Source organism: Tachyglossus aculeatus, chromosome 10, assembly GCF_015852505.1.
Source record: "Tachyglossus aculeatus isolate mTacAcu1 chromosome 10, mTacAcu1.pri, whole genome shotgun sequence".
Lineage (NCBI taxonomy): Eukaryota > Metazoa > Chordata > Mammalia > Monotremata > Tachyglossidae > Tachyglossus > Tachyglossus aculeatus.
The window spans coordinates 50,835,124-50,846,579 of record NC_052075.1 but is presented as its reverse complement, the minus strand read 5'-3'; the positions used below and the strand labels follow the sequence as shown (position 1 = coordinate 50,846,579).

Sequence of the window (11,456 nt, the reverse complement as noted above, 5' to 3'; positions counted from 1 at the left end):
GGATCAGGAGACCTAGATTGTCCCACTTAGATCGTGAACCTCAGTTGTGACGTGGACTGTGTCCCATCCGATGATCTCCCAACCAGCACCGTGCTTTGGCATAACCGTAAGCAACATTTTAAAAAATGGGGATAATAATAATGGTGGCATTTATTAAGCACTTACTATGTGCAAAGCACTGTTCTAAGTGCTGGGGAAGTTACAAGGTGATCAGATTGTCCCAGAGGGCTCACAATCTTAATCCCCATTTTCCAGATGAGGTAACTGAGGCCCAGAGAAGTTAAGTGACTTGCCCAAAGTCACACAGCTGACAATTGGCAGAGCCAGGATTTAAACCCATGACCTCTGACTTCAAAGCCCGGGCTCTTTCCACTGAGCCACGCTGCTTCTCTGAAGATTGTGAAGATGAAGGTGATGAAGGTGAAGATGAAGATGATTGTGAAGATGAGGATTGTCAGGATGAAGATGGTGAGCCCCACGTGGGACAACCTGATGACCTTGTATCTACCCCAGTGCTTAGAACAGTGCTTGGCACATAGTAAGTGCTTAACAAATACCAACATTATTATTTTGTACATATGTACAAATAATATACAAATATGTACAAATAAAATAAATCAATAGAGTATAATAATAATCACAATGATGGTATTTGTTAAGCGCTTACTTCCTGGAGGAGGTGAGCTCTCAGTAGGGCTTTGAAGGGAAAGGGAGCTAATTTGGCGGATGGATGTGCACAGGGAGGGAATTCCGGGCCAGGGGGAGGACGTGGGCCGGGGGTCGACGGCCGGACAGGCAAGACCAAGGCCCAGTGAGGAGGTTAGCAGCAGAGGAGTGGAGTGTGCGGGCTGGGCTGGAGAAGGACAGAAGGGAGGTGAGGTAGGAGGGGGCGAGGGGATGGAAAGCCTCGAAGCCCAGGGTGAGGAGTTTTTTCTTGATTCGTAGGTTGATTGGTAGCCACTGGAGATTTTTGTGGAGGGGAATGACATGCCCAGAGCGTTTCTGCACAGAGATAATCCAGGCAGCAGAGTGAAGTACAGACTGAAGTGGGGAGAGACAGGAGGATGGAATGAACAGATACCACTGGGGAAAAAAGATTATTAGTCTTCTTGTTGAGGAAAAGCCTCCCATGAGCCCAGACTGAACCCCCTCCTTCCTCTCCCCCTCGCCCCCCTCTCCATCCCCCCGTCTTACCTCCTTCCCTTCGCCACAGCACCTGTATATATGTATATATGTTTGTACATCATCATCATCATCATCAATTGTATTTATTGAGCGCTTACTATGTGCAGAGCACTGTACTAAGCGCTTGGGAAGTACAAATAGGCAACATATAGAGACAGTCCCTACCCAACAGTGGGCTCACAGTCTAAAAGACTACATATTTATGACTCTATTTATTTATTTATTTTACTTGTACATATCTATTCTATTTATTTCATTTTGTTAATATGTTTGGTTTTGTTCTCTGTCTCCCCCTTCTATCAATCAATAGACTGTGAGCCCACTGTTGGGCAGGGACTGTCTCTATATGTTGCCAACTTGTACTTCCCAAGCGCTTAGTACAGTGCTCGGGACACAGTAAGCGCTCAATAAATACGATTGATTGGTTGATTGATTGATGTTGCCAACTTGTACTTCCCAAGCGCTTAGTACAGTGCTCCGCACACAGTAAGCGCTCAATAAATACGATTGATTGATTGATGTTGCCAACTTGTACTTCCCAAGCGCTTAGTACAGTGCTCGGCACACAGTAAGCGCTCAATAAATACGACTGATTGATTGATTGATTTAAAAAAAATAAAACACAGGTAAGGATGGAAGGGGGTTAAAAAAATCCATCCTCTCCCTGCTTTTCTCCCCATGTTGTTTTTCCTAAATCTGGGTGTTCCTGTCTTTTATTTCCACTCGAATCTAGACACGGTTCTCCGAATCTGCATCCCATTCTGCCCCGGGTCCCCGTCCCACGCGCCCGGTCTTACCAGGTAAAGGTGTACGGTCCCTTTAAGGAGCCGCCCCCCCCCTTTCCCGAGGCGGCACGCGCGAGGCCATGTGCTCAGTGCCCGCGGGAGGGAGGGGGGAGGGCTCTCCCCGCCTCCTCCTCCAAATCCGCCCTTCCCATTGGCCCCGCTCGGGCCGGGGCCCCGCCCCCGGCGCTGCCTCCCATTGGTCAAAACTAGGTCAGGGCCACGCCCCCCTCCCTTTCTCCCCTCTCCCCCGCCCCCTGGCCCGACCGCATGACACGCGCCGGGGACGGCACGCGCCCGCCCGGATCCCCGGCCGCCCATTGGCTCAGCCCACACGCGGGGCGCGCCCTCCCATTGGTTCGCGCTGGCAGAGCTCTCCCCCCTCTCCATCCCACCCCCGGGGGGCGGGGCCGAGGCGGGGTTTTGAGAGCAGACGTTTAGTTTATTTATTTTTGTTTTTGCAGAAGCGAGAAGGGGGGTAAAAAAGAGAATAAATGCAAAGGGCTATTTGTGCATAAGAAGGGAAGACACGGGGGGCGACGGCGGGTCCTACCCCGGAGGAGCCCGGGGGCTGGGGGCGGGGAGAAACCTCCCTGCAAATAGGCGGCCGCGTGCAAGGCTCCCGGAGAAGTGTGTGTGTGTGTGTGTGTGTGTGTGTGTGTGTGTGTGTTGTTCCCTGGAAGACACTGTTCCCCTTTTCTTTTTTTCAAAGAAGTTTAGACGGCTCCTCCCTCTTCCCTTTCCCTCCACCTCCACCGCTTCCATCCGTCTCCCCGCCGCCTCGCTCCCTACCGTACGGACTGCACGAGCCCCGGGACGGATCGCGAGCCCAGCCGGATTGCGGAGGTTTCACGGACTGCATCCGTCCGCGATCCGCCAAGCTTCCCCGCCTGACTTGCCCGGACTGCCAGGTGGCCTAGCCGAACAGCCCCCGACCCCCAACAACCCCCGCCGGGGCTCGTGGATTGCCCTCGCCCGCCCGGCTGGGCCTGGCCCCCCACCGCAACCCGACCGTCCCCTTTCAGGCCGGACTGCCCCGCCGGCCCGGGAGTCCCATGAGCCCGTGATCCACTCCCCCGGATCCCCCTGCCCGGGGATGGCGCGGCCTGCGGGCGACAGGTCCCCGGCCCCGCCGCTGACCGGGCAGGCCGGGGGCCAGGCGGGCGGAGCGGGGCTGCTCAGCCTCCGGACTCTCCTGCAAGGCCCGGTGAAGACGAAGGAGCCGGCCAGCTGTGAGTGTTGTCGCCCCTCCCCGGGTCCCCCGGGTGCAGACCCTACCCCCCCAACTTGCCCCGGCCCCGTTCTCCCGGATCTAACAGCCCCCACGCCAGTCCGGTCCTTTCCGGCCCGGGGGCATCCTTCCCGCTCCCGCGGCCCCCGGCCCACCCGCTTCCCCCCGAGGCCTGAGCGGCCTGCCCCCGGCCCCTCCCCCGGGGGTGTGTCGGGTCTTCACGGGGCGGGGCGGGGCCTCGGTGGCCCGGGAATGTGCGGAGCCCGGGGGAGGAGGGGGTCTCCCCGGTGTCGCCTCGCCCCCCACCCCCCGGGGCCGGCGAGGCCAAGGGTCCCCGGGCGGTACGATGGGGCCGGTCCTTGGGGCCCCCCCCGGATCCCTGACGGGGCTTCCCCGGCCCCCCCGTTAGGCCTCCTGAAGGAGAAGGAGCGGAAGGCGCGTCCGGAGCAGGAGGACGACGAGGAGGAGGAGGAAGAGGGGTCCCCCCGGGCCCGGGCCGGGGGTCCCGGGACCCTGCTGGGCTCCCTGCTGTGGGAGCGGGCCCTGCCCTTCGGGGAGGTGGAGTACGTGGACTTGGACGCCTTCCTGCTGGAGCACGGGCTGCCGCCCAGCCCCCCGGGCCCGGGCCCCCCGGCCCCCGCCGCCCCCTCGCCCCCCGCCCCCGGGCCCGGCTCCTGCGGCTCCTCGGCCCGCTCCTCGCCCGGGGAGGGCATGATGGAGGCCGGGGCCGGGACCCCCGCCCGCCGGGGAGCCGGAGGGGGCCACGCAGGTGAGCGCCAACGGGCCCGGACGGTGGGAGAGCCGGGGGGGGGGCGGGCAGAAAAAGAGAAGAACGACGGTATTTGGTAAGCGCTTACTCTGTGCCCAGCACTGTCCTAAGCGCTGGCGGACATACGAGGAAAGCAGGTTGTCCCGCATGGGGCGCCCAGTCTTCATCCCCATTTGACAGATGAGGAAACGGAGGCCCAGAGAATGATGAATAATAGTGATAGCATTTGCTAAGCTCTTACTATGTGCAAAGCACTGTTGTTAGCTCCGGGGGGGGCTTAGGAGGTGATCACATTGTCCAAAGTGGGGCTCACATTTGACAGATGAGGAAACTGAGGCCCAGAGAATGATGAATAATAGCGATGGCATTTGTTAAGCGCTTACTATGTGCAAAGCACTGTTGTAAGCTCCGGGGGGGATACGAGGTGATCAGGTTGTCCCACGTGGGGCTCACATTTGGCAGATGAGGAAACAGGCCCAGAGGATAATAAATAATAATGATGGCATTTGTTAAGCGCTTACTATGTGCAAAGCACTGTTGTAAGCTCCAGGGGGGGTTACGAGGTGATCAGGTTGTCCCACGTGGGGCTCACATTTGACAGGTGAGGAAACTGAGGCCCAGAGGATAATAAATAATAGTGATGGCATTTTTTAAGCGCTTACTGTGTGCAAAGCACTGTTGTAAGCTCCGGGGGGGGGGGATACGAGGTGATCAGGTTGTCCCACGTGGGGCTCACATTTGACAGATGAGGAAACTGAGGCCCAGAGGATAATAATAATGATGGCAGTTTTTAAGCACTTACTATGTGCAAAGCACTGTTGTAAGCTCCAGGGGGGGATACGAGGTGATCAGGTTGTCCCATGTGGGGCTCACATTTGACAGGTGAGGGAACTGAGGCCCAGAGAATGATGAATAATAATGATGGCATCTGTTAAGCTCTTACAATGTGCGAAGCACTGTTGTAAGCTCCAGGGGGGGATACGAGGTGATCAGGTTGTGCCACGTGGGGCTCACATTTGACAGATGAGGGAACTGAGGCCCAGAGGATAATAAATAATAATGATGGCATTTGTTAAGTGCTTTCTATGTGCAAAGCACTGTTCTAAGCGCCGTGTGGGGGGGGATACAGGGTGATCAGGTTGGCCACAGGTGGGGCTCATAGTCTTCATCCCCATTTGACAGATGAGGTAACTGAGGCTCAGAGAAGTTAAGTGCCTTGCCCAAGGTCACACAGCAGACATGGGGCGGAGTCGGGATTAGAACCCATGACCTCTGACCCCCAATTTCCACCGAGCAACGCTGCTTCTCAAGCTAAGTGACTTGCCTAAAGGCCCCCCCGCCCTTTAATAATAATTGCATTTATTAAGCGCTTACTATGTGCTGGGGAGGTTACCAGGTGACCAGGTTGTCCCACGGGGGGCGCCCAGCCTTCCCCCCCATTTGACAGGTGAGGCCCAGAGACTTGCGGAAAGTCGCACAGCCGACGAGTGGCAGAGGCGGGAGGCGTGACCTCCGACCCCAAATCAATCAATCGTATTTATTGAGCGCTTACTGTGTGCAGAGCAGTGTACTAAGCGCTTGGGAAGTACTGAGCCACGCTGCTGCTTCCCCCCCGCACCCGGAGGCTGGGATTCCCTGGGTTCTTTTCCAAGCGGGTGACGGTTTTCCCCCCCAATCCCGGGCTCCCCCCCACTGTTGGGTAGGGACCGTCTCTCTATGTTGCCAACTTGTACTTCCCAAGCGCTTAGTACAGTGCTCTGCACACAGTAAGCGCTCAATAAATACGATTGATGATGATGATGATGATGATGACCCAGGGGTCCGCCCGTCCGCTCCCTCCCTCCTTCCCTCCCTCCGCCTCACACTCCCAGGCCACGTGAGCCCCGCTCCCTCCTCCTCCTCCCCCCGGGCCGGGGCGCGGTCACGTGCGAGGGGGCGTGGCGCAAGCGGGAGGGGCACGTGACCCCCCGGGCGCGCGGGAGGGGCACGTGACCCCGGCCCCGTGTCCTCGGCTGACCCCGGAGCCTGCCGCCGCCGCCGCCGCCGCCGCGCCCCCTCTTAAAGGCGCAGCAGCCGATCCCTCATTCATTCAATCAATCATCATCATCAATCGTATTTATTGAGCGCTTACTATGTGCAGAGCACTGTACTAAGCGCTTGGGAAGTACAAATTGGCAACATATAGAGACAGTCCCTACCCAACAGTGGGCTCCCAGTCTAGAAGGGGGAGACGGAGAACAAAACCAAACATACTAACAAAATAAAATAGAATAGATATGTACAGGTAAAATAAATAAATGAACAGAGTAATAAATATGTACAAACATATACATATATACAGGTGCTGTGGGGAAGGGAAGGAGGTAAGATGGGGGGATGGAGAGGGAGACGAGGGGGAGAGGAAGGAAGGGGCTCATCATCATCATCAGTCGTGTTTATTGAGCGCTTACTATGTGCAGAGCACTGTAATCGTATCTATTGAGCGCTTACTGTCGCAGAGCACTGTGTACTAAGCGCTTAGCACTGTCGCATTTATTGAGCGCCTACTGTGTCGCAGAGCACTGGACTAAGCGCCTGGGAAGTCCCAGTCGGCAACAGATAGAGCCAGTCCCTACCCGACAACGGGCCCAGGGTCTAGAAGCGAGAGACGGGTGTCAAAATCGTCTAAACCCTTGTCATTCATTCAATCGTACTTATTGAGCACTTACTGTATGCAGAGCACTGTACTAAGCGCTTGGGAAGTCCAAGCTGGCAACATATAGAGACGGCCCCTACCCAACAGCGGGCTCACAGTCTATTGTCCCTCACTTGCTCCCTTTATTCACCTCCCCTCCCCTTCCCACAGCACTTACGTTCATATCTTACATCCAGAGAAGCAGCATGGCTCAGTGGAAAGAGCCCGGGCTTTGGAGTCAGGGGTCATGGGTTCGAATCCTGGCTCTGCCAATTGTCAGCCGTGTGACTCTGCGCAAGTCACTTCACTTCTCTGGGCCTCAGTTCCCTCATCTGTAAAATGGGGATTAAGACTGTGAGCCCCCCCAACCGTGGGACAATCTGATCTTGTAACCCCCCCAGCGCTTAGAACAGTGCTTTGCACTTAGCGCTTAATAAATGCCATTATTATTATTATTGTCCGCTGCGTGACCTTGGGCAAGTCACTTCTCTGGGCCTCAGTTGTCTCATCTGTAAAATGGGGATCGAGATTGTGAGCCCCATGTTGGGTAGGGACCGTGTCTATATAACAATAATAATAATAATAATGGCATTTGTTAAATGCTTACTATGTGTGAAGCACTGTTCTAAGTGCTCAGGGGATACAAGGTGATCAGGTTGTCCCACGTAGGGCTCCCAGTCTTCTTCCCCATTTTACAGATGAGGTCACTGAGGCTCAGAGAAGTTAAGTGACTTGCCCAAGGTCACACAGTAGACATGGCTAAGCAGGGGTTAGAACCCATGACCTCTGACTCCCAACCCCGGGCTCTTTCCACTGAGCCACGCTGCTTCTCTATATGTTGCCGATTTGTACTTCCCAAGAGCTTAGTACAGAGCTCTGCACACAGTAAGCGCTCAATTGAATGAACGAATGAATGAATAAATACGATTGAATGAATGAATGTGGGACGGGGACTGTGTCCAACGCAATTAGCCTGTATCCGCTCCAGCGCTTAGGACAGTGCCTGGCACATAGTAAGCGCTTACTATGCAGCAGCACTATGGGGTGGATAGAGCACGGGCCTGGGGGTCAGAAGGTCATGGGTTCTAATCCCGGCTGCACCACTTGTCTGCTGGGTGACCTTGGGCAAGCCACTTCACTTCTCTGGGCCTCAGTTCTCCATCTGAAAATTGGGGGTTGAGACTGTGAGCCCCACGTGGGACAGGGACTGTGTCCAACCTGATCTGCTTGTAGTCACCCCAGTGCTTAATACAGCGCCTGGGACACAGTAAATGCTTAACAAACACCGCGATTGTTATTATTATTATTATTGGTATCCCATTTGCTGCAGTTCCAGATAATAACTTTAATTGCCACCTTTATTGAGCAGCTGCTATAATGCCTTGAGCACAGGAGTAGCTTATAAGGTCATGAGATCGGACGGAGGCCCAGTCCCACACTGGGCTCCCAACCTCTTTTATCTCCATCTAACAGATGAGGGAACTGAGGCCCAGAGAGATAAAGTAGGCCATTCCCAGAGCTGGGACTCGAATCTAAGTCTCCTCACTCTCAGGCCTGTCGTCTTCCTCTAGGCCATGGTTTTCTTCCGGTTCTAAATTCCAAAACAACAGGGAAACCACAGGCATCTCCCTGGAGAGAAAACGGGTCGGTGGAGGAATTGACATTACAACAAGATGGATTCAGATTAGACTGCAGGAGACATTACCTGTCAATGAGGAGGGCCATGAAAGCTGGGAATGAGGGGGGAAAGAGCTGAAAGGGGAGTTCACAGGAGAGGAAAACCCTTCCCCCCAGGGGATCTAGATTCTAACCCCAGCTCTGCCCCTTGCCAGTTATGTGACCCTGGGCAAGTCACTTAACTTCTCTGTGCCTCCATTACCTCATCTGTTAAATGGGGATTCAATATGGATTCTCCCGGCTACTTAGACTGTGAGCCCCGTGTGGGACAGGGACTGTGTCCGACCTGAGTATCTTGCGTCTCCTCCGCTGCCTAGTAGAGCACTTGGCACACAACTGCTTACCGTGCCACCGTTATTAGTGGCATTATTATTACTGTTATTATTATTATCATCAGCTCCAAGGTGTAGGCTGTGTGCACCAGGCATTGAGAGAGTCTCCAGGTCAGCCTTCTTTGTAGGACTTCCTGACTTTTGGGAATGGGAGAAGAGAGGGTTGATGTGGGGTGGGATAGCCCAAAACAAAACGCCAAAGAATCAAAGATTACCTTGAGATAAATGTAGTAGTCTAAATGAGAGGGAAAGCTGGGAAAGGGTTCATCATCATCATCATCAATCGTATTTATTGAGTGCTTACTATGTGCAGAGCGCTGTACTAAGCGCTAGACAGTCCCTACCCAACAGTGGGCTCACAGTCTAAAAGGGGGAGACAGAGAACAAAACCAAACATACTAACAAAATAAAATAAATAAGATAGATATGTACAAGTAAAATGAATAAATAAATAAATAAATAAATAGAGTAATAAATATGTACAAACATATCTACATATATACAGGTGCTGTGGGGAAGGGAAGGAGGTAAGATGGGGGGATGCAGAGGGGGACGAGGGGGAGAGGAAGGAAGGGGCTCAGTCTGGGAAGGCCTCCTGGAGGAGGTGAGCTTTTAGCAGGGCCTTGAAGGGAGGAAGAGAGGTAGCTTGGTTCAGTGACCCAGCTGCCTTCTTCCCTGCAGTCCCAGCCCCTCGGGACACCCCCAGCCCCGTGGACCCAGAGGCTGTGGAGGTGCTGATGACCTTTGACCCTGATCCGGCTGATCTGGCCTTGTCCAGCGTCCCCGGCCACGAGACCTTCGACCCCCGGAGGCATCGCTTCTCAGAGGAGGAGCTCAAGCCCCAGCCCATCATGAAGAAAGCCCGGAAGATACAGGTGCCGGACGAACAAAAGGTGAGGGCCTAAGGAGGCGGGGTGCCGGGCCGGCCCAGATCCCCGCCCCGGAGCTTTGACCTAGTCCCCGGCCTGGCCAGGGGTCAGCGCTCAGATACTGACTTCCATCACTTCCAGTTCAGTCAAGGCCAGGGCCCGTCCCCTGGCTACCCAAACCTAGGAGGCGGTGGGGCCCGACCCGGCTGGCCGCGTCACCTCCTGGTCAGCGGGTGGTCCGCGTGGGACCTGCCACTGCAGCTACTGTTGCTGTTCAGCCGCTGGTCTCTCCGGCCCGAGCCTGCCCTGAGGGGTGAGGGTGAGGGCGGCGAGGTCCGAGCCCAGGCCCAAGCTGGCCCGGTCCAGTTCGGCCCCAACCGTGGGCTGCCTGGAACCTGGGCAGGGCGCCCTGGGGGTGGTGAGTGGGGGTCTGGCCAGGGCACCACCAGGGTGGCCCCGGGCGGCTCAGCCCGAGGTGGAGGAGAAAAGGAGGAGGGCTGCCCCGGCGACCGGGCCCTCCCCTGCAGCCACCATCCCCGGACCGCCCCGCCTGTCAGCCCTCCCTCCTCGCCCCCGCAGGATGAGAAGTACTGGAGTCGCCGCTACAAGAATAACGAGGCTGCGAAGCGCTCGCGGGATGCCCGGCGGCTGAAGGAGAATCAGATCTCGGTGCGGGCGGCCTTCTTGGAGAAGGAGAACGCGCTCCTGCGGCAGGAAGTGGTTTCCATCCGCCAGGAACTGTCCCATTACCGTTCGGTGCTCTCCCGCTACCAGGCCCAGCACGGGGCCCTGTGAGGCTCCGGCCCCACGCCGCCCGCCCCCATTCCCCACCCTCCCCCTGGCCGGCCGCTGCTCAGCAGAGGACTGGGCTCCCCGGATGGGAGGGCCGGGAGGCCCGGTAGTGGAGAGAAATGAAGGCAGGTTAGGCGGATGAGCCCTGACGCCCCGCCCTGGGTTCCGGGGACTCCCCCGGCCCGGCTGGCCGGGAGAAAGGAGAAGTCCGGACACGTGGAAAGACCCCTGGGGCCGAGGCCCAGGGGGTTGGTGTCGAAGGTGGAGTGCTCTGGCCCTTGGAAATTGTGGGGAGCACAGACTGGAGCCCTCCTGCCTGTGTGTAAGAGATGCCACAGGTGGAGGCCTGCGGGGGCCCCTAGACTACTCCCCCCCACCTTTTCTACCGCCCCCTCCCCAACCCCAAACACGCAAACCCGAGTCTCCGCTCCCAGTTCCCCCTGCTCCCCACTTCTCCTTTGGGTAGCAGGTGGAGACTTCTGGTTCCGGGCTGGGCCCCAGTGGAGTCTGTGGGGACGGTGAGGTTTCAGGGATGGGGGGCGGGGGGGGAAGGCCTGGGTACCTGGGCCAGTGCCAGATGATGATAAATATATATTTTTTTTAAGAAAAAGAAGAGCCACCGGGTCCAGGAGGATGGGGACGGGGTGGAGGGGGAGGAGGAAGTCTGTTTCTCCGTCTTGTGTGTTGCCCGCTGGGGACCCAGGCCTTCCCTGCCCCCAGCTCACCTATCCATTTGCCCCTGGCGGCGTCTTCACTGCAGTTTACAAATCTTGAATAAAGCGTGAGACCGAGTCCCCCACCGTGGAGAAGCGGCATTCGGGGCGGGTGGGCGGAGGGAAGGACCGAGGGATGGAAGAGGGAGGCGGGCCTGTGGTTCCATCTGTCCTCACCCTCCCCCCCCACCCCCTCGTCCTGCAGCAAAGCAGCCCCTCTCCACTCTTGGGGGTACGGGGCCGGGGGAGGAGGGTCCTTTCCTCCCACCCTCCTGCTGCTCCATCCATCTGGGGGCCTCCCCTCCCTTCCCCTCACTGCGGCTATTAACGCCTCTTTTAGCTTTGGTTTTCGCGGGCGATAGCTCACCCTCTCCTGCCTCCTTCCCAGCTGGTACCAGACCCACTAGTGTTTATTACGGTCTCCTGCAGATG

The 11,456-nt window shown here is 56.7% G+C and overlaps 1 protein-coding gene across 1 annotated transcript; it reads left to right on the top strand.

Moving 5' to 3' along the window:
- Nucleotides 1-2,664: 2,664 nt before the first annotated feature.
- On the top strand, nucleotides 2,665-11,110 carry LOC119933162 (D-box binding PAR bZIP transcription factor). Its single transcript, XM_038752496.1, has 4 exons — nucleotides 2,665-3,199; nucleotides 3,608-3,967; nucleotides 9,332-9,543; nucleotides 10,099-11,110. Exons 1-4 carry the CDS (start codon nucleotides 3,064-3,066, stop codon nucleotides 10,312-10,314), a joined length of 924 nt encoding a protein of 307 aa, XP_038608424.1. The 5' UTR covers nucleotides 2,665-3,063; the 3' UTR covers nucleotides 10,315-11,110.
- Nucleotides 11,111-11,456: the final 346 nt, after the last annotated feature.

Excerpts from the sequence above, each read along its gene's own strand:
- LOC119933162 (XM_038752496.1), top strand. The coding sequence starts at position 3,064 with ATGGCGCGGCCTGCGGGCGACAGGTCCCCGGCCCCGCCGCTGACCGGG. Across the intron at positions 3,200-3,607 it reads GACGAAGGAGCCGGCCAGCT|GCCTCCTGAAGGAGAAGGAG; the intron begins GTGAGTGTTGTC and ends CCCCCCCGTTAG. Across the intron at positions 9,544-10,098 it reads AGGTGCCGGACGAACAAAAG|GATGAGAAGTACTGGAGTCG; the intron begins GTGAGGGCCTAA and ends TCGCCCCCGCAG.